General features: G+C 45.1%; 2 protein-coding genes across 2 annotated transcripts in view; both read left to right on the top strand.

The window, feature by feature from the left end:
- Positions 1-1,957: 1,957 nt before the first annotated feature.
- On the top strand, positions 1,958-12,821 carry LOC105470337 (ADP-ribosylarginine hydrolase). Its single transcript, XM_011722199.3, has 4 exons — positions 1,958-2,570; positions 4,880-5,213; positions 9,174-9,534; positions 10,359-12,821. Exons 1-4 carry the CDS (start codon positions 2,061-2,063, stop codon positions 10,771-10,773), a joined length of 1,620 nt encoding a protein of 539 aa, XP_011720501.1. The 5' UTR covers positions 1,958-2,060; the 3' UTR covers positions 10,774-12,821.
- A 7,839-nt stretch (positions 12,822-20,660) lies between these two features.
- The window catches only part of LOC105470426 (phospholipase A1 member A), a 32,974-nt gene continuing 31,591 nt past the window's right edge, over positions 20,661-22,043 (top strand). The window contains exon 1 of the mRNA XM_071092372.1: positions 20,661-20,795. Within this exon, the coding sequence (XP_070948473.1) occupies positions 20,723-20,795 (73 nt within the window). The 5' untranslated portion in view covers positions 20,661-20,722. The remainder of the gene's footprint in view (positions 20,796-22,043) is intronic.

The raw sequence follows: 22,043 nt of genomic DNA, 5'->3' as shown, positions 1-22,043 counted from the left end.
AGCAATCCTCCCAACTCTGCCTCCTGAGTAGCTCAGACCACAGGCACATGCCTGGATAATTTTTGTATTTTTTGTAGAGAACAGGTTTCGCCATGTTGCCCAGGCTGGTCTCGAACTCCTGGTCTCAAGCAGTCTGTCCACCTCGGCCTCCCAAAGTGCTGGGATTACAGGCATGAGCCACTGTGCCCAGCCCCAGTTATTCTTTACTTTTAAGCCAAAAACAAAAAATCACCCTTTCCCATGGATTCTCACAGAAAGATCACTATATAATATGAACAATATCCTCAGCAGACATCTTAAGCTGAAACTGTGTTGAGTTGTATCAGGATGCTTATTATTCGAAATGTCTCTTACTACGGAACTTGCTTTGACTGCATCCTCAGAGGCTGAAAATCTTTGATAGTTGAAAGAACGAAGGATGTGCCATCCCCAAATATGCCATATAATATATTGATTATTTCGAGTTGAAAACATTAAAGAAATTATAGTTTCAGAAAGGGTGAGTAAAACTGAGGTCTGACCTGATAAGGCCTCACACTTAATTTGCCTCGCTTGCTTTTAGTCCCTTGTTTCTAGTCAATTTTAAAACCTGCATAGCTAAAAGTCACGTAGCTATACAATACATAACTAAATTCCACTTGCCTCCTTAGAGATAACTTCTCTGATAGGACACCATGGAAATGATTGCTTAAGTTATTTTTCAGGAACTTAGAATCAGTTCTTGTCCAGTTCAAGCCACCAGCCCTTCATTTGCGCCTGCATAAGTGTCCAATGGGTGACCTTTTGACATCAGAAGGCCCAAAACTCCACCCTCAGATCATGCTAACATCGTGATTTTGTGAACATGTGTTCTATGAACAGCCATGAAGCTTGACTATGCTTGCTCAGATTACCGATTGCCTGTTTTCCTTACCTCATCTTTTTGGGCACCTTGGACCACCTTCCTCCCCTAACCTATAAGCATCCCTAAAATTCCATCTTTGGAAAGGCAGATTTGAGGCCTGTTCTCCAGTCTCCTGGCCTGGTTGCCTTGTGAATACGCCCTTTCTCTACTACAAAACTCATGCGCCTCAGTGATTGGCATACTGTGTGAAAGGCAAATGAACCTGGTTCCCTAACAGGAGCTGAACTGTCTCTTCCTACATGTAGCCAGCAATAAAGATTCCTCTAGGAGAGGTATGTTCTCCACGCCAGAGTGAGAAAATAACCCTATATCCAGAGATTTGGAACTGGAGGTGGCATTTGGACTGGAATAAACATTCTTGCAAAGTAACCATTATCTTCCACCTGTTTTACACCCCACCCCCCATATATCTCCTAGGGGCTCCCCCAGAAATTTTTACCACCTTAGCCAGATTTTCTTTGTCCTGTCATTTCTTCTTCAATTTATCACTCTTTTTCTAAAAAGTATAAAAGCATCTTGCTTTGGCCACTTTCTTCAGGATTCAGTCTCTTAACATCCCCGTGTACATGTACAATTAATAAAATTTGTATACTTTTCTCTTGTTAATCTGCCTAGTGTCAATTTGGCTTCTCGATGCAGCTGATTAGCCCACTAAAAGCTAAAGGGTGTGGGGGGTTGAGGGTGATCTCTGCCTCCCTTACTGGTGAACTTGATTTTTGTAAAAACTCAAAAGTCACTTAGGCTAGAGTTGGAGATAGAGATGGGGATTCACTGGGAACGTCTCAAGAGAATGTTTTAAAGTAATGGAAATATTCCATATTTTGATTATGGTGTAAGGGCATTTCATTATATATAAATTAGATATCAATTTTTAAAAAAGCTCTCAGACCAAAGCTAGTCATTACAGCAAGAAAACAGGCATAGCAAATTTAAAACTTTGGAGAAATACATAGAATACTTGCATATGGTGATTCTGATTTGCTTTAAAAGTGGCATGATTAATGTATTTAGACGAAAATAATCTTCGTTTTTCTTTGCTTTTATTTACGATCAGGATAAAATAATTCTACGCTGCTGCCAAATAAAAGATGAGTTAAAATTAACTAACTGGATCCTTAACAACCATTCTAAGAGGCAGATATTATTATCCCACTTTATGCGTGAAGGCCCAGAACCCGGGCAAGGGCGGCGCACTCAGTACGCTCTTCCAAGCATCTGGGCACACCCGGTCCACTACAGCCCTACAGAGTCGGACGTGAGCACGGGCGAAGGCGTCAGCCGGGTCTACGCGGGAGTCACTGACCACACCCGGGCGAGAGCCGGCTTTCCGGTGCCGCCACATTCCGGGCACCAGGCTCCGGGCCCTTCAGAGCATTTGGGGCGGGCGACGGAGGTCCTGTCCACTCTCGCTTGGGTGCAGAAGGGCGCGGCGGTGCCGGGAAGCCGCCTTGGAAGTTCCAAGATTAGCTCAAACTCCGCGCGGCCGAGCGCAGGTGCTGGGGCGCTCGCCGCCTCCACTCTGACCTGGGGACAGTCCCGGAAGCCGGGGACCTGGCTCCGCCCCAGCCCGCGCCGTCGCCCACCGGCAGCAGCCAGGCCTGTTCCCCGGTCCCAGGAGCCCGCGCCGCGCCCTTTGCTCGCGCGTTCCAGTCCAGGCTACGAGCAGGTACCGCCCCCCGGCCCTCGGCCCCGCGCTCCCCTCCCCGGCCCCTGGCTGGCGGGGCCGTGAGGATTCCCACCCAGTCTTGCAAAGCGCGAGAGCTTGTCAACCGCCCCGTTTCTCTCCAAAGCCGGGCATGGCCCGGAAGCAGCTGATCAGATCTTAGTTCTGAATGTATAGTTCGGGTGCGATAATGTGACCCGTGAAAGTTCAGAGGAGTTAAGGAATTGCAGCGTTCTGAAAGCGAACGTTAAAGGCAATTTACAAACGAAAAAAGATGCCGCTCTTCTTCCCCCATCCCAGCTTGCAACTCACCGAAACACACATTAGGGTGGAGCCAGAAGGAATTACGGAAAGTACAATGAGGACATTGAGATGGAGGGTATGGGGGGTTAACAGTTAGTCTTCAGAAGCCAAGAAGCGGAGCTAGTGTCTGAAAATCACAGCGCAGGACGGAACTTCAGGGAGCCTATACCTCCCCTCCAATTTACAGATGGGGAAGCCGCGGTCCCGAGTGTCTGTTCTCCCACAACTCTGTCTCGGCAGAGTCAGGTCTAATAGCCCAGAACCTCAGTGCCTAGGCTTCACTGTAAATAATAAGCGACGTAAATAACATTTACAAATATCCTTTGTGAGCAGAAACAGCATTACCAGTAACTGGGTACTAGAACGCATCCGTCTTCGTCGTTTACTCCTCCAGGGGCTCCCTAGCCTGCATTCCATGGACAACAGCAGTGCAGCTGCAGAAGCACTTCTGGAAGCCCCGTGACTTGAACTAGACCTTGAGTAAATAGGGTTTAGATAAATGGAGGGGAGGGAAAAGTTTCACCTGAGGGGAGAACGAGCTAGTCTGCCGGACCCTTATAAAAGTATTGGCCTGGATGGGATGGAGGGCTTTGACCTGAAAGCCACAGGGAGTAGGGAACCCTGGGGAATTGGCTGAAAGAGGGGGGCTCTTAGGAAATGCACCAACAGGGAAGCCAGCGCTTTACCAGGGATTTCATTCATGGTGGGTATATTATTAGTCGAGATTCTAATTCTCTAGAAGCTGATCATTTCTAAGAGAAACAATATTTAAACATTGCTGTCGAAGGAAAGGTTGTGGGGATAAAATGTTCTAGTTCTAAAACAGAACACCCATTTTCCCTGGTTGTATATGAATAATACAAATACGTCAAAAATCAAGCTTACTATGTGCCAAGCACTCTAATAACTTATTTATTTATTTATTTGTTTGTTTGTTTATTTATTTATTTATTTATTTGAGACAGAGTCTCGCTCTGTTGCCCAGGCTAGAGTGCAGTGGTGCAGTCTCAGCTCACTGCAGCCTCTGCCTCCTGGGTTCAAGCGATTCTCCTGCCTCAGCCTCCCTAGTAGCTGGGGTTACAGACACGCACCACCATACTCAGCTAATTTTTGTATTTTTAGTAGAGATGGGGTTTCACCCTGTTGGCCAGGCTGGTCTCAATCTCCTGACCTCAGGTGATCCACCCACCTCGGCCTCCCAAAGTGCTGGGATTACAGGCGTGAGCCACCGTGTCCAGCCAACTTTATGAAATTTAATTTGTTTATTCCTAACAACAAATCCAGGAGGTTGTTACTTTTTAAAATCAGTGCCATTTTACAAATGTGGAGGCTGAGGCACCCAGAGGTTGCCCAAGGTAAGAAAATCCGGGCTGAGGCTGAGTGGCGTGATGCCAAGCATCCTGGCTTGGCTGGAATCAGAAGATTTGGGTTCCAGTACTTCCACTCCTCTTGTTTTGTGAATTTAGCTTATCTGAGCCTTCATTTTCTTATCTGAGAAATGCATACTGTAATCCCTCCCTACTAGTGAGACAATGAATGTGCAGGTGCTTTGTGAACTACACATTGTGACACCAATAGGAAGTGTAAAGCCTTGCACTTCTAAGGCCACATCCCAGCTAAGAAGAGAAAATGATGAGCTGGGTTTGACTTGCAGAATTTAATGGGCTTACTACTCACCAAGAGGCAAGAGATACAGTTGCAGTTATAATGATAGACTTTGGAGTCAGATGAACCTATGTTAGGATCCCAGCCGTGCCACTTATTAGCTCTGTGACCTGAGACAAGTCACTGAACATTTCTGAAACTGCGTTATCTCCATGATCCTCCACTTGCTCATACATAAATTGGGCTTTACTTTCTTCATAGAGCAGTGAGGAGGATTACATGAGATGCCCCTGATACAATGCCTGCAAGTAGTGAGTGCTCAATAAAACATAGCTGTAGCCGTTGTTTTTTCTGATTCTTCTTCATCCTCATCTTGTTTCCTTTGTCTTAATTTTCCCACGAAGACACCCTCTCCAGAGCCCAGCAAGTGTGAGGGACTGATGGAGAAGTATGTGGCTGCTATGGTGCTAAGTGCAGCTGGAGATTCCCTGGGGTACTACAATGGGAAGTGGGAGTTCCTCCAGGATGGGGAGAAGATACACCGGCAGTTGGCCCAGCTGGGCGGCTTGGATGCCCTAGATGTGGGAAGGTGGAGAGTTAGTGATGACACAGTGATGCACTTGGCCACAGCAGAAGCTCTTGTGGAAGCTGGGAAAGCCCCTAAGTTGACTCAACTGTATTACCTCCTTGCTAAGCATTACCAAGATTGCATGGAAGACATGGATGGACGGGCACCAGGTGAGCACAGCCAGTGGGAGGTACAAGGAAGGCAAAGAATAAAACAGACTCGAGGAAATCATTAACAATGTTGATGGAGATTTAAATAACAAAGAAACAATAGTGTTTCTAAATGTGATAAAAATAGAAACAACAGCGTGGTGGTGGCTCATACCTGTAATTCCAGCTCTTTGGGAAGCCAAGGTGAGAGAATCACTTGAGCCCAGGAGTTCAAGACCAGCCTGAGCAATATCCTGAGACCCTGTTTCTAGAATGGGGTAGCCAATCCCTGTTCTAGAGACAGGTACTGGTCCATGGCCTGTTAGGAACTGGGGCACACAGTAGGAAGTGAGTGATGGGCGAAGGAGCATCATCACCTGAGCTCTGCCTCCATCAGATCAGTGGCGCATTAGATTCTCATAGGAGCCTGAACCCTGTTGTGAACTGCACATGGGAGGGATCTAGATTGTGGGCTTCTTATGAGAATCTAATGTCTGATGATCTGTGGGGGAACAGTTTCGTCCCAAAAGCTCCCCCAACCAACCCCGTCCATGGAAAAATTATCTTCTGTAAAACCGGTCACTGGTGCCAAAAAGGTTGGGGACTACCACTCCAGAAAAAATTTTTAAAACATTAGCCAGGTGTTGTGGCACATACCTGTAGTCCCAGCTACTTGGGAGGCTGAGGTAAGAGGATTGCTTGAGCCCAGGAGGTCGAGGCTGCAGTGAGCTGGGATCATGCCACTGCGTTCCAGCCTAAGTGACAGAGCAAGACCCTGACTCTAAAAAATAAAGAAATAAATAGAAAGAACCTAAATCTCTCATAATTAATTAAGCTGACACATTTGGAACCATTTAAAATTATTCAGGGTGACTGTAGTCAATAACAAGGTATTGTATATTTCAAAATAACCAAGAGAGTAAATTTCAAATGTCTCGCCACAAAAAATAAGTGAGGCAATAGATATGCTAATTAGCTTGATTTGATCATCCCACGTTGTTTACATATATCAAATCATCACATTATACCAAATAAATATATGTAATTATGATTTGTCAATTAACATTAATAAAAATTTAAAATTTGCAAATAATATTTACTAATACTGAAAGGTATTATTATACACCAATAGGTTGTAAAATAATATGTATGTTATGAACCTACCGTCCTTTAAAAAATAGATCTTGTGGGGCCATGTGCTGTGGCTTACACCTGTAATCCCAACACTTTGAAAGGCCGAGGGGAGAGGATTGCTTGAGTCCAGGAGTTTGAGACCAGCCTGGTCAACATAGCAAAAGCCTGTCTTTAAAAAAAATTTTTTTGAATGGCCAGTTGTAGTAGCAGGCACCCATAGTCCCAGCTCCTCGGGAGGCTGAGATGGGAGGCTTCCTTGAACCCAGGAGGTCCAGGCTGCAGTAAGCCATGATTGCACTGCTGCACTCCACCCTGGGTGACAGAGTGAGTAAGACCCTGTCTCTAAAATAATTTTTTTCTTTTTTGAGATGGAGTCTCACTCTGTTGCCCAGGCTGGAGTGCAGTAGCACAATCTCGGCTCACTGCAACCTCTGCCTCCCAGGTTCAAGTGATTCTCCTGCCCCAGCCTCCCGCGTAGCTGGGATTACAGGCATGCACCACCATGCCTGGCTAATTTTTGTATTTTTAGTAGAGATGGGGTTTCACCACGTTGGCCAGGCTGGTCTCGAACTCCTGACCTTAGTTGATCCATCTGCCTCAGCCTCCCGAAGTGCTGGGATTACAGGCATGAATCACCATGCCCAGCCAAAAAAATTTTTTTTAAAAAATAGATATGTATTTCTGTGTTGAGAAAGGTCTTGAAGAACATGTACAAAGATTACTAATTATATTTGGGTTATGGGAGTATTTATAGTTTTTTATTTTTACTTATTTGTATTTCTAAGTTTTCTGTGATAAATAAGTAAAAAGAAAAATGTGTATTTTTTATTTTTAAAGAAAAATGCGGCTGGGCACGGTGGCTCACGCTTGTAATCCCAGCACTTTGGGAGGCCAAGGTGAGCAGATCACCTGAGGTCAGGAGAGACTAGCCTGACCAACATGGTGAAACTCCGTCTCTACTAAAAATAAAAAAATTAGCTGGGCGTGATGGTGCACACCTGTAATCCCAGCTACCCAGGAGGCTGAGGCAGGAGAATCGCTTGAACCCTGGAGGCAGAGGTTGCAGTAAGCCAAGATCGCACCATTGGACTCCAGCCTGGGCTACAGAGTGAGACCCCATCTCAAGAAAAAAAAAATGCAAATGGTTTTCTAGAGATTTCTGGCCACAGGTTTGCTCACAAGTGGTTCTTGCCCACTTCAGCAACTTGTCACAGCCACTTGGGCCACCAGGTGATTTTCTCTGGCCCATCTGACCTACCTCTCCTATTTGAGGCTACTAGGGCTGCCATAACAAAATGGCATAGATTGAGTGGCTGAAGCAATGGAAATTTATCTCTCACAGCTCTGGAAGCTGGAAATCCAAGTCAGGGTATTGACAGGCTTGCTTTCTTCTGAGGCCTCTCTCCTTGGCTTGCAGACGGCTGCCTCCTCGCTGTGTCTTCACATTGTCTTTCCTCTGTGTGCATACATCCCTGGTGTTTGTGTGTGTCCGCATTCCTCTTCATATAAGGACACCAGGTAGATTAGATTAGGGCCTACCCTAAAGGCCACATTTTAGCTTAATCACCTCTTTAAAGGCGGCCCTATTTCCAAATCGAGGTACTTAGAGCTACAGTGTTTGAATTGGGGGGACTCAATTCAGCACATAACACCTCCTGATGAAAGCTTCCCACCACCATACCAAGGGGTCCTTGTCACCCCAAAGATTGGCTTGAGATGCCAATCTCTGTTTATTCTTTCTTGGCATCCGATAGCTCATCAGTTTAGCAAGTGGAAACTTTTTTTTGTCCACCTGTGCCATCCGTGAACATTGTTGTGAATACACTGACTAGTAAAGGAACAGCAGTGCCACACTCCATTGTATGTTGCTGCCATCGCTTGGCTCGCATGCGTATTCACAGGTCTCCAGTAGGACAGGTCAGGGCGACAAGCCTGCTTACGTCACTGCCACGAGGGGACAGCCGAGGCCCAGAGGTTCAGTGACTCACCAAAGACACATTGTTTCCCTGAATCCACTGCTCCTCATCTGAGCCCAGGGCTTCACTCTAGAATTTTTGGCCTCTTTCTCTCTTTTTGATATTCAGGAACTCCAATTGTGAGGTTTTTGTTTTTTGTTTTTTTGGTTTTTCTTTTGAGACGGAGTCTCACTCTGTCGCCCAGGCCGGGGTGCAGTGGTGCAATCTCGACTCACTGCAACCACCTCCTCCCGAGTTCAAGCGATTTTCCTGCCTCAGCCTCCCAAATAGCTGGGACTACAGGCAAGTGCCACCACGCCCAGCTAATTTTTTGTATTTGTAGTAGAGACGGAGTTTCACCGTGTTAGCCAGGATGGTCTCAATCTGCTGACCTTGTGATCTGCCTGCCGTGATCTCCCAAAGTACTGGGATTACAGGCATGAGCCACTGCTCCCGGCCTAATTGTAAGGTTCTTACTGGACTCCATAAGGGATTGGGCTTTGGAGTCCGATGGATTTTACCCAGCCATTAACTAGCTGATTATGTGATATCAAAGAAGTTTCTTAAGCTCTGAGTTTAAAAGACTTATTTACTTAAAAAAGAGAATAATATACTTATTTCTTAAATTTGTTGTGATGTCTCAGTAATGACTGGTAAAGATTCCAAGCGTCCCTATATGAGTCTGTTGCTTTTGTTAGCATTATCTTGCCAAGGGTTATACATAAAGAAAGGCACATTGTTAGGTGGGGTTTGGAGTTTTGGGGCATTCATCATATTTTTTGGCTCTCCCTCTCCATCAAAAATACTTGGAGACAGAGTTTAGTTATTTATTCCTGGTGGAGCCTTTGCTTTGGTTATGCTAACCCCCATCCCTTATCCGACTCTTCCCCAGGTAATGCCTCGATGCACAACGCCATGCAGCTGAAGCCCGGCAAGCCCAATGGCTGGAGAATTCCCTTCAACAGCCATGAGGGCGGCTGTGGGGCCGCCATGCGGGCCATGTGCATCGGTCTCAGGTTCCCACACCATAGCCAGCTGGACACACTGATCCAAGTGAGCATCGAGAGCGGTCGGATGACCCACCACCACCCAACAGGCTACCTGGGGGCCCTTGCGTCCGCTCTTTTTACAGCCTATGCTGTGAATGCCAGACCACCCTTGCAGTGGGGAAAAGGACTGATGGAGCTGCTACCAGAAGCTAAAAAGTACATTGTCCAATCAGGCTACTTTGTAGAGGAAAATCTTCAACACTGGTGAGTCTGTAGGTGCATGCCCTGCTCAAACATGGTTGAATCTGTGTGTGCACATCCACCTGCACATATATATCTTGTATTCAGAGATCACAGCAACCCTCATGGTTTTCACCACCCAGCCCCCTTTCTACCAATCTGCTAAGGATTTCAAGGTCCTTTCCAGTAATGATTGTACAAAGTAGCCAAGTGGGTACCTCAATGAATAGGGCAGCTGTGGTGTTTCCTTCTTACACAGGGATCCTGTCGTTTTTATGGCTATCCTATGCTGCCATGAATTTTCATGCATATTTCCTACTTTCCTGGAATTTGCTTTTTCAGTGTTGTCTTGATATGTACACAAATAATATTTTGAAATCCTTGGTTAAAATGCCAGAGACAGGTTTTTCCACTAGCTCACTAATAAGTGGTAAGGCCACATCTTCCCCTTCTTGTGAATTCACTTCACACTCTCTTTCTTAGAATAAAAAGAGGCTTTCTGCTGAAGTCACCCACAGTTGTGATGTCCTGAAGTTCCCCCTTGAAAGGTCATTGCTCTCGACCCTCCCAGGAAAAACAAACCTTTATTTCCTACCCTTTAACATGATGTGTATCTCTTTATTTAGCAACAGGATCAGTGCCTTATTTATGTAGATCCTTATGAGAAATGTATTGAATGAATGGTACTTATATAGAAATAATTTTAATGTTTAAATAGTTTAAGATATTACTGCAAGAAGTCGAAGTTATGTTGGATTTTCCTCTGTTCACACATCCATCTGGTGCTTTTTGTTATGACTTTTCACCTTATTTTTTTCAACTGACTCTAGATTTTTTCCTTTCTACAGGTCCTACTTCCAAACCAAATGGGAAAACTACCTAAAACTTAGAGGGATTTTGGATGGAGAATCAGCCCCTACCTTCCCCGAGCCCTTCGGTGTGAAGGAGAGGGATCAGTTCTACACCTCCCTGAGCTACTCTGGCTGGGGTGGCAGCAGTGGGCACGATGCCCCCATGATTGCCTACGATGCTGTCCTTGCTGCGGGAGATTCCTGGAAGGAGCTTGCCCACCGAGCCTTTTTCCATGGTGGAGACAGTGATTCTACAGCTGCCATTGCTGGCTGCTGGTGGGGAGTTATGTATGGTTTTAAAGGAGTGAGTCCCTCCAACTATGAGAAACTAGAATACAGAAATCGGCTGGAAGAGACAGCTAGGGCTTTATATTCTCTCGGGGCAAAAGAAGACACTGTAATTTCCCTTTAGGAGATGTGATGTTCATTTCTGATGGATTCTTCTTTTGTGTATTTCCTTTTCTGCTATTTCTTTTCACTTTTTCCAAAGTCAAGAGTCTTAACCTTGTACTCAGGGAATTTTGAGATAACAAGTCCCTTGGGCACCTTGAGCTCAGTGTTTTCAGGCTCATCCTTTTCTTCCAGAATCTATCCCTGTTCTTACACTGAAGAGTCTTTTCACTCAGTTGATGGAGTCAGTGTCTCCCAACCAAAAAATCTCATAACCTCATATTTGAGTCTTCATTTTCATCATGTACTTGTTCTAAAAGTTTTTTCTGTTTGTCTCAAGTTGGGTTCCCACAAAGTGGACTTTGAGACAAAGATCAGAATGCAAGCAGTTTATCTGGGCGATGATTTCAGGAAATACCGATATGAGAATGGGGAAATGAAACCAGGAAGGGAAGGGGGCTAGTACCAGGTATGTCAATGAGCAGGTTTCCACTGTGAGCAGTTGGCACTCTGCCATCTGAGTCTTCTGCCTAAAGCAGTCCTCAGAACTATCCCATTTGAAGAGCAAGCAAACCTGGGGTATCTATCCACTGACTTCCATCTGACACTGCTTGAGGACCACTGCCAGGGATGCTAATCCCTGGTACTTCTTGGCTTGCCCTTTGAACAAACCAAACCTGAGTGTCTTCAGGTAAAGACTCAGAGATACTTGCAGGGGCAAGCTGTAAGGGGCATGGGAACAGTGAGGGATATATGTGGGGTCCTAACAATATCTGCTAGGCTGGTCTACCTCCTAAATATACTCTAAATCTATCACCTCTATTACCTTCTTGCCCTGAGGATTTTTCAGCTGGATTTCTGCAAGCCAAGCTACTCAAGTGTGGGACATGCTGCTCTGAGCTGCTCTCAGTACTCTCCTCATCATGGCAGTTAACACGTTACCAATTTTGTTATTATCTATTTGCTTGTTTGTATTATTTCTAGACAGAACCTAGCACAGTGCTTGGGCAGCCAATAGGCATTAATCAGTATCTATTGAGTGTTATGAACTAGCCTCCTAGCTTGTGCTTCCCTCATTATCCTCCAGAGTTATGTTTACAAATAACAAATTGACCATGCTAAACTAATCATGGTCTAATCATGTTCTTCATTTCTTGATGCTCTTCCCAATCCGTGTCTACCTGATAATAAATTCTTACTTGTCCTTCAAGACCCAACTCAGATAGATAGAGCTTCCTGGGTGAAACCTGCTCTGATTGTTCAGGCACTTGGCCACCTTCTCTTCACTCCTCCCACAACCTTCTGTCCTGGCCTTGTCACTGCATCAATCCTATTGTGTGGTGCTGTGTGTCTTCTGAGTCAGTCCTAGGCACAGGCTGCCCAGCAGATGTCCACCTGGGAAATGAGATGCCATCATCACGTTCATTTGGTCACCCTCAGTCCAGCCAGTGGGCTTACTCTTATTTGGCCTATTCTCAGGGGTGGGAAGGAAGAGCGTCTCCTCCTTCTCCTTTTGAGAAAACCACAGAACTATGACTCATGATTTTTCCATTGTGAAATCCCTGGTTTTCAGCTAGGAGTGGTGGGGAAATGAGGTCTGATGATAGCTGTCCTGCCACCTTCTGGTTTGTCCCATAGGAATGTTTTTCCAGGTCCTTCCAGTCTTTTTAGAATGTGGTGGAGGAGGGTTGTGTGTGTCGCAGGGGGTAGGGGTTAGGGGATGCAGGGAGGATCTTAGCATTTGTTGTTTTCTAGTGCAGTGCTTTAGCCACAATTGTAAACAACAGGAAAACGCTCTTTAGGGATCCTATTAGATTTGCTTTGCCGATTGTCACTCTTCATCACAGGCACATTTCAAAAAGAGGTTAGACTTTCAGACTTCTTTTTTCTCAAACCTCAAAACCTCCACCCCAAACTTCACTCTCAGCTGGTGACTTTGCTTCCTTATGTGTGTGTGTGTGTCAGAGAAAGAGAGAGAGAGAGAGAAAAGGGAGGATGAGAACGAATGGGGGAAAGATAAACTTTATGCATAACGTTAGGGTAAATCAATAAAGATGGTCTGACACATTGTATGAATTTGCCATTCTTATCAAGTTAATCTATGTGTATTGCACAACAGAGGAGGTCATATGTGACCTTTCAAATGATACTTTTTGGACCTGCTGTGTGATGCCGTTTCATTTGCTTTCTTTGTTAGCCAAGATTGCTACATGTTGTCTAGAAGTCTTGGCAATAGTTGTTTTTTGTTTGCTTGTTTGTTTGTTGTTTTAGATCTACAAAATTAGCATTGACCTCATTCACCCTTCTTCAAGATTCTCCAACCACAACATTCTTCATTTATTCTTCTTTCTGTACCTCTCTGGAGTGAGTAAACTTGCATCTTTTTAAAACAGCCACTGAGCTACTGGGACATTGAGGGGAAAGAATGGGGACTAACTTCACAATCCAACTGGCCTCCCGGGCCAGCTCCTCAACAATGGCTGCCTGGGGTCAGGCTGAGGACCCACAGGTTATTTAGATGGGACTGGAGGGCAGCCTACCATCATTTGTATTACTCTTTGGGCTTGGAGGTTGGGAAGAGTAACTCCTAGGGAGTAGGGGAGGTTCTTTCCATTTGGGGAAGGATAAAGAAGAGAGGAAGAGAATATTGCTGTGTGTCAGATCATTCACAACAACCCATGAATAGATGAAGAAATTGGGCTCAGAGAGGTTGCCATCTGTCCAAAGTCACTCAGGATGAGATGGAGCTGCGGTTTAAAACCAGGTCTGTTTCTCGTACAAAGGATGGAACCAAACCATGGTGCTTTTCCCAGTCTCATGCAGCACTCACACTTCTGACACCCAAAGGTGTGGGAGTTGTTTCTCCACGCACCAAGCAAGTGTCTAACAGACGCCAAGTGGGTGTCCTCTAATTCAATTCTGATGGTATCTTCTGGATGATAGCATCAGATTCCACAAGTTAAGGCACAAGACTGCCCCTCCTCACCCATACCACTGCTTCAGATGTTGACCACAAGTCCCAGGTTCTGGCCTGTGCTTCTGACCAACCAGCTATAAATCAGAGTTCCCACAAAACCCTCCTCAGGTTTGATTAATTTGATGGAGTGGCTCACAGAACTCAGGAAAACACTTAGTTTACTGGTTTGTTAAAAGATATTACAAAGGCTACAAATGTCTAGCCAGTTGGAAGAGATGCACAGGGCAAAGCATGTGGGAAGGGGTGTGGAGCTTCAGTGACCTCTCCAGGTATACCACCCTTTAGGAAGCTCCATGGGTTCAGCTGTCCAAACCCAGTTCTTTTAGGTTTTTATAGAGGTTTATTGTGTTGGCATGATTGACTAAACCATTGGCCATTCGGAATCAACTCAGCCTTTAAGCCCCCACCCCTCCCTGCGGGTCATGAGGTGGGTGGGGACAAAAGTTGCAACCCTCTAATCACATGATTGATCCCCCTGGCAACAAGTCCCCATCCAGAGGCTATCCAGGAGCCCACCAAAAAGTCCTCTCACTAGAACAAAAGATGCTCCTCTCACTTGGGAAATATCAAGGGATTTAAGAGTTCTGTGCCAGGAACCAGGGTCAAAGACTAAATATTTGAACAAAAGATTAGCACCCCTATCTACAAGGGTTTTAGCAGCTCTGCATCAGAAACTCAGGGGTAGAGACCAAATACATATTTCTTACTATGTCATCATAGCACAGTCTTTAAAGCCCATTTTCTTTGTACACGTTCTACTACACTCTAATTGTTAGCTGTTTAAGTATTAGAAAATCATTCCTTAGAGTCAAAATGGTATAATATGGTGACAGTGTAAGCCTGTGCTGTCTTCACCTTCCTACAATTAAGTGGTGATGTCAAGAGGAAAGACTAGGTGTGGGTTTGAGATCCACATTTGGCAGCAGGGGTAGGGAAGGGACAGAGTGAACCCAGGAAAAATTGTGAAGTGGGCAGAGAATCTTCACTCTCCTCTCAGGCTTTTTCCCCTTCTCAGGCAGTTCCCCCACCTCTGCACTCATTTTGCCCCTTAGCCACAGTGGAGACCCCACCCAATGCTTCGGACATGATCTAGACTTATCTGTTCACACTGTGGTTGGTTATATCTGTCTCCACTTGCCAAGGTCCTTCACTTTTGTGGGCCTTGAGGTCGTTGTCTCTACCAACTGGTGGCCTCAGGCAAGTGACCCCTCTCAGGGTATTTGAGCTTGGAGCCCCTGGACTTTCAATACTAACACCCAGAGAACATGAGTCTAAAATGGGGTTGTCTGACTTGGAGATAAGAGCAAAGAAAGAATCTTTTGGTCTCCCAATCTACAGAGTTGTGGATAGAAACATGTACTTACTAATAGAGAGCCATGCTTCAAAGCGGTGTTTCTCATCATTTTGGCTGGTATATGGACAGCCCTCCTCCCCATTGTCAATGTCAGCAGGTGAAAGTGACACAGTCCATCTGTCGGCCCACTTCAGGGGCTGGCTGTGTCTTCTTACTATATCTTCCTTCTAAAATACACTTTCTATTGGAGACTGCTCTAGTGGAGGTGACATTCTGGGGTGAGGTGGACTCTCCACTGTCCCTTATTCCACCAGCCCTGAATCCAGGAGACCTAAGAGGAGGGTGCTCTGAAGGTGTGAATTTTTTCCTTGTTGCAGGAACATGGTAATTGCTATGTAATTAGGACTAAGAAAAGGCATGCTCTGTGATCTTTTCCAGAGAGCCACCATTGAAACCTGGCTCTGCCACCAGATGCCTCCAAGCCTCAGGTTGCTCAGGACTAATGTAAGTTGAGGCTAATAATGCCCACCTTGAGAGTATGGTGAGAATGAGAGTAGGTAGCATGAATTCAGCAGAAAGGATAAGGACCTGTTGCTGGTGGTAGTTTTTCAAATTCAAATCCATGCTATGCCACTTTGTGTAGCCTTGGGCAAGTTATTAAACCTTGCACTGCCTGTTTCTGCACATGGAAAATGGAGTTAATAATAGTATCTACCTTGTGCGATTGTTGTACATTTTACACAGCATAGTATCTAGCATATAATAAGCAGTTCAACAAAAAATGGAAAAAGATATGTTAACATATACTATCTATATATTACTGGTGGCTTTTAAAAAGTGTATCTAGGGTCTTCTTTTTACCAAGCTGTCATGAAATGAGAGAACCAGGGAAATTCCCAGACAACCACCTCCAGCCAGTTTCTTCTGTCATGTGGGAAACTTTTGACACAACCCCGGGTGCTCACAGGGCCTTCTTTCCCTTCAACCTTCTCACAATACTCCCTTGCCATAATGCACACCCAAAGATAAGCCCTTAAAGTTCACAATTTTACTCTGAAGTTAAGTGATCTCAGAGAATAAACACAAAACCATTGAATTTTAGTATCAAATTGTCATTTTAAAGCTACAAATAATTTTCAGCTCTCTCAACAGTTGCAAGCTTGGCATCACCGGCAGGGTACACAGCTTCTCTGTTCTGGCAAAACCACAAGTGACCTTTTTGTCTGGGCTAATGTAAAGCCGGTCTCTACTTATTCTTTCTGGAAAAACAGAGACAGAATATAGATGTTTTTAAATGAAGGCTAAAATAATGTGGTTTGGCGTATTAGGGGCATGAAATGTTCTCTTTCTCCGTAAGGTTTTAGACTGTCCTGTGTGAAAAGCAGGTTCACTGTGATTTGTCTGAGTCTTGGGAGACAGAATACCTATGCACGCAATAAGTTACAGGAATCTGGCTTGTTACTTACAGCTAGGCAGCAGACAACAGAAGCCTGAAATTCATGTGAGCCAGTCCCCCAAGGCTTAGGAAAGCTGCCTGGGGCACATGGAGCCTCATCTGCACATGCCCACTTGCACCACAGCTGAGGACCCCCAGGAAGGCAGCCCATCCTGGGTTTTATACTCAAGGGAAACAAGAATCACTGAGCTAAAGCATTGAAGGATATTGTGTAGTGGGGGGACTGGAACAGGTCCCAGGATATTGGATTCCCAGCACATTCTACAGTTATTCTTGAGAACTATAAGCCAGAAAACTGAAAGAACTGGGCCCAGTCCAAGACCTTGAAAACTGTCCTTCACTATACTTGTATTTTATGACTTGTTCTGAGAAGGTGCATGTGTGTGTGCGTGCGTGCATGTACCCATGTTCACATGCAGGGCATATAGGACAGCAGGATAGGAGAGACTCCATAATCGTGCTCTTCACCTCAAATTAGAATCTGGCAAAAGATTGGACTTTCTGAAAATCAGGTAGGATAAGGGCTTCAGCCATTTTGGGTTGAGCACTAAAATTTCATGACACATTCTATTTGATGGAATTCTGTGCAACCTTAAAAGAAGAATGAGGCAATTCCAAAGTATTTTGTTTAGTGTGAAACTCAAGGTTCAAAAGAGTTTGTGTAAGAATAGGCGTGGCTTACACCTAGAGTCTGAGCACTTTGGGAGGCAAAAGCGGGAAGATGACTTAAGCCCAGGAGTTCAAGACCAGCCTGGGCAACATGGCAAAACCCTGTCTCTACAAAAAAAAAAAAAAAAAAAAGAAGGAAAGAAAGAAAGAAAGAAAAATTAGGTGGCCATGGTGGTGTGTGCCTGTACCAGCCACCTGGGAGGCCAAGGTGGGAGAATTACTTGAGCTCAGGAAGCCAAGGCTGCAGTGAGCCATGATTGCACTGCTACACTTCAGCCTGGGTGACAGAGCAAGACACTGTCAAAAAAGAAAAAAAAAAGTAGTAGGTCAAAAGAAGGGTGTAAAAATCTAAAAAGCATGAGATAGAATATCTTTAGGAGGATGTGCAAGGAAACAATGACATTGCCTGATTTCTGTAGGATCTGGGAAACCTGGGGGAAGGAGATGGAGATTTATTTTTAACCGTGTTTTTCTATTTTTTTAAAAAGTGTATATGTGTAGAGCTATTAAAAAATGCATGTTAGGCCAGGTATGGTGGCTCACACCTCTAATCTCAATGCTTTGAAGTTGAGATGGGAAGATTGCTTGAGACCAGAAGTTTGAGATCAGCGTGAGCAATACAGCGAGACCTCTATCTCTACAAAAAGATTTTTAAAAATTAGCCAGGAATGGTGGTAGGCGCCTGTACTCCAGGCTATTTGAGAGGCTGAGGTGGGAGGATCACTTGAGGCCAGGAGGTTGAGGCTGCAGTGAGCTGAGATTATACCACTACACTCCAGCCTGGGTGATAGAGCAAGACCCTGTCTCAAAAACAAACAAACAAACAAACAAACAAATAAATAAATAAAATTAGCTGGGTGTGGTAGTGTGCACCTGTAGTATCAGCTACTCAGGAGTCCAAGGCAGGAGGACTGCTTGAGCTCAAGAGGTTGAGGCTGTGGTGAGCCATTATCACACCACTGCATTTCAGAATTTTGAACATTGATTCCCTGGTCACTTGCTCCTTGTGTACCTGGATCCTAGGCAAGTAGAACCATCTGACTCCACTTTAAAATGGGTGAGTAGGACCCCCTCTCTAAAAGAGGGGTGGGGACTGACCAGCACACCCTACCAGTTGAACAATGCCTTCCCCTAGCAAATATTTATTGACCACTGACTGTGTAGCAAGTACTGTGTTAGGTACTGGGATATCTCAGTGAGCAAAACAGGCCAGGACTCTGCCCTTCTGAAGCTGACGTTCTCCTTGGGGGAGACAGACAGCATACACTGAATATGAACTGTGGCTCTCTCAGTGTCTCCAGGTAGAAGGGTCTCATCCTCACCTTCTAAAACATGTAATCTCACTTTTCAGAAGGACGAGGTTTAGTCCAGTAAAACTCTTGCATATCTTGTTTCGCCTTGGCCCTCTCAAGCAGTGTCCCTAGGCCCCTGGCCTATCTGAGCTTCAGTTTCTCCACTGGTGAAATGGGCATGGCTGTTGTAAGTATTAACAGAGGGCTAGCGGTTCTAGCAATCACCCGAGGAGCCTGCTGGAGCTGCAGAGTCCTGGGCCCTGTTCCAAAGATTCTCATTCTGTGTGTCTGGAGTGGGTCCAGCAGTCTGTCCCAAGTCAATTGGATGGTTGTGAGGCAGGTGGTTCTGGAAGGGACCACTCTGACCCCGCTCGGAGAGCACTGTGCTAGATGTTGGATGTGAAAGAAAGTGAAAGTGCTCTCTCAGTGTCAGCTGTGTTCATGCCAGGCACAAGGGCACCCGGGATTAACTATCTCTGGCCACGGTGTGGGCGGCCAGGAAAACAGCCCTCAGGTCTCCTGCTGTAGGAAAATGATTGACTGACAGCTCCAGCTGCTGCCTTCTAAATCTACCTCTGTCTTTGTGGGGAGGTTGACCCCAGCTAATGACTAAGCAGGATGTGGCTGCTAATGCAGGCTCATTTCTACAAAACACAGATCTGCTGTCACAAAAGACTTTGGCCTGAGGAGTCCCCGTTGGCCTGATCAGAATATTCTAGAAACTGTGCTGCAGCACGAGATTCTTCCTATGTAATCCTCTGTTTCCTGCCCGTTCTCTTTCACAGGTGTCAGATGTGCACCACAACCTAAAGGCTCTTCCTGCCTTCTCTAGCACCTTTTATTCTTTACAGGTGTTAGTCCGATAAATCTCTTGTATATCTTGTCTTATCTTGGCATCTTCTTCTCCGAGGACCTAAACTCATACACTCGGCTTCATCTCTAACATCAAGACTGCTTTCAGTAGTGACCTCTGCTGTGCCCTACTTATTGCCACACTCCTTCCTGGTTGCAGCAACACTTGAGCAGTGAGATCGTGCGCACAAGGGGAAGTAAGGGCTAGCCCCTCCAAAATAATCGTATCCTGTGTTCAGCCATGATGGCATGGTCCCAGTGCCTCTTCAGGAGTTGTTGCTGTACAGTATCATTGCTCAGAGCATGGATTCTGAGGCTGGCTCATCCTGCTTTAAATCACAGCTCTGCATGATCTCAGGCAAATGACTTAAATTCTCTGTGCCCTACCAGCTGTGTAAAACACAAATGTTTGTACTTAATACACATTACTTAACTTCTGTCACAGAGAAGTAATTTGTACTTATCTGTGATTATTAACTGTGTAATTATCACAGTTAAGTAATTTGTACTTAATACAGTAGTTATTAATACTCACCTCAGAGAGTTATTGTTCAGAAAAGATGATCCTGGCCCTGCTGGTGGGCTGTCTGCCTAACAGCAATGTGTTATGATTTAGGGAATGGCAGACAAGTGCCCCGCCCTCCGCCCCAGCCCCACTGACGTGCCTAGAAATAGTTCTGTGGTTTCTGCCACTCCTTTGGGTGGAGAGGCCATATGGTGCTGGAACCACCTTGGTTCCAGGCCCGGCTCTGCCACTTCCACCAATGTGATCTCTATAGGTCATTTTCTTTTCTAATATTCAGTTTCTTTGTGAATTCAGGAAGTTGAACATCTCCAAAGCTGGACTTGACTTCTAGCCCCAAGATTCTACAAAATGATAGTACTCTCCAGAGGGAAACTTTATCTTCTTCCCTTCTGTCCATTAAATGGACACTTAAAATATATTATTATTTCAGTCCTGTGCTAGGCACTGCGGATTAAAAAATGAAAAGAGAAAGCCTTTGCTTTCAAGTCACTCAGAATCTTCTAGGGAGACACACATGTCCACAGATAATTCCAACACGATGAGGGGTTTCTGGTCACCCAGAGATGAAGGACTTCTGCCTTGGTTATTAGTAACATCCTATCATGGGAAGTGGGAGAGGTGCAGGAAATAGTTTCCTGATCATGTTTGGCTCAAAGAGGAAGGACAGTGTGTTTCAATGCACTCTGGTTAACAAAAAAGAAAGTGTATTTATTTTCATTGAGAAGAAGAAACCGAAAACTCTGGCATTTAAATAAATAAGGAAGAATTTATTTTTCCTTTTCAGGTCATGAGGCTAGTTAATGATTAGTGAAATCCACGTGGGTGTTTTCTGAGAGGCTGGGTTATGTGATCTCTTTGGCTTTAGGGAATTACTCCATACCAGCTCTGAGATTTCCAGCTCAGCAATGCCCCCAGGTCCCTGGAAGAGCCGCTTCTGGGTGGGGGGCCTACTTTTGTGGCTCAGCGTTGGAAGTTCAGGTAAGCCAGGGCTCAGGCCTTGGGAGGAACTTATTTCAGCCAATGATCATATATCTCCAACTACTTATGCAGTACCAACTTTTGGAAGGTCCCCTAAAAGCCTTTTGCCTCTTCTGAGGTGAATTTAAAAGAGTAGGGGGGGGAAAAAAACCCTTTTATCATAATCAGAATGATGGTAAACAGGTCACAGAACCTGAACTTTCCCTGGTTATCCGACTCATTTTTTCTAAAACCCACATAAAAAACCCCTTTCACCTTGCACAAGCCAGGACTCACTGTAAGAAAATAAAATTTGGTTAATTCTAAGATATTCATTTTTCATCCCATAAATATCCACCATTCTAAGATATATTTAATTTTAAAATGTAGGTTTTCCAAACTAATAATGATTTTGTCACTGAGATTGTTAGATGTCCTTTCTAATCCGGCAACCTAACTCAAGTGGTTCGTCATCCCAGCTGGGTGATGGGAACTAGTCCCTGCTAACCCCAGATGCCCCTAGGAAAACTTCCCTCAGATGCCAATTTGCATTTATCTGTCCCCAGTAAAGAACTGACGCACTGATCCCACTTGCCTAACATAGCAAATTAACCTGCCCTGCTTTGGGTTCTCAGAAGTTCTCAGGAGACTTCTTCTCACTCTGGTGGTGACCTCACCCTTAGAAAAATCCCCTCCCTCTGCTCCCAACAGCAGGCTGCTTTTCTTTCTTCTCTGCCGGACATTTAATTCTCATTCCCTGGCTCTAGAATATGTCATTGCTTCTGCCTGGAGTTGCTCACATCACCTTTGGATTGATTTCTGTTCTTTGCATCTTCCAAGGGGGCTTCTGTATTCCTATCTCCCTTGTATTCATTATTTTTCTGCTCAACACCCCTCCCTGCTACAAAGTTCCACTTAGGTGACTGCATGCTCTCCTTGCACTCATGGGTGGTTTCTCAGAGGTGCTGTTGAGCTCTGTATGTGCTTTCTCCTACCTCAGTTATTTGTTCCTAAAAGGCGAGGATTTGAGGTTTCTGTCTCTTTTAGCATACTTAGTGCTGTGCTCTGTATACCACAGATGTCCAGTGAATGTTGCTGCATTGCTGCTTAGAGGAGGCAATGGGTTGAGCTGATGGGAAGTAGGCTCTGTCTGGGTCAGGCTAACCCTGACTGGAATCCTGGCTCTGTTTCTTTGTAGCTATGTGACCTTGAGGAAGTGGCTTTCTTTACCTGTAGTTGGAGATGATCCTTACCAGATAGGAATGCTGT

This window comes from Macaca nemestrina, chromosome 2 (assembly GCF_043159975.1).
Source record: "Macaca nemestrina isolate mMacNem1 chromosome 2, mMacNem.hap1, whole genome shotgun sequence".
Lineage (NCBI taxonomy): Eukaryota > Metazoa > Chordata > Mammalia > Primates > Cercopithecidae > Macaca > Macaca nemestrina.
Note: the sequence above shows the minus strand (reverse complement) of the source record. Positions and strands in the feature narration are given on the sequence as shown.

What these genes read in the sequence shown, in the direction of transcription:
- LOC105470337 (XM_011722199.3), top strand. Translation starts at nt 2,061, where the DNA reads ATGCGTGAAGGCCCAGAACCCGGGCAAGGGCGGCGCACTCAGTACGCT. An exon ending in CCAGTCCAGGCTACGAGCAG is followed by an intron (nt 2,571 to 4,879) that starts GTACCGCCCCCC and finishes TTTCCCACGAAG; the next exon opens with ACACCCTCTCCAGAGCCCAG. An exon ending in GAGGAAAATCTTCAACACTG is followed by an intron (nt 9,535 to 10,358) that starts GTGAGTCTGTAG and finishes TCCTTTCTACAG; the next exon opens with GTCCTACTTCCAAACCAAAT.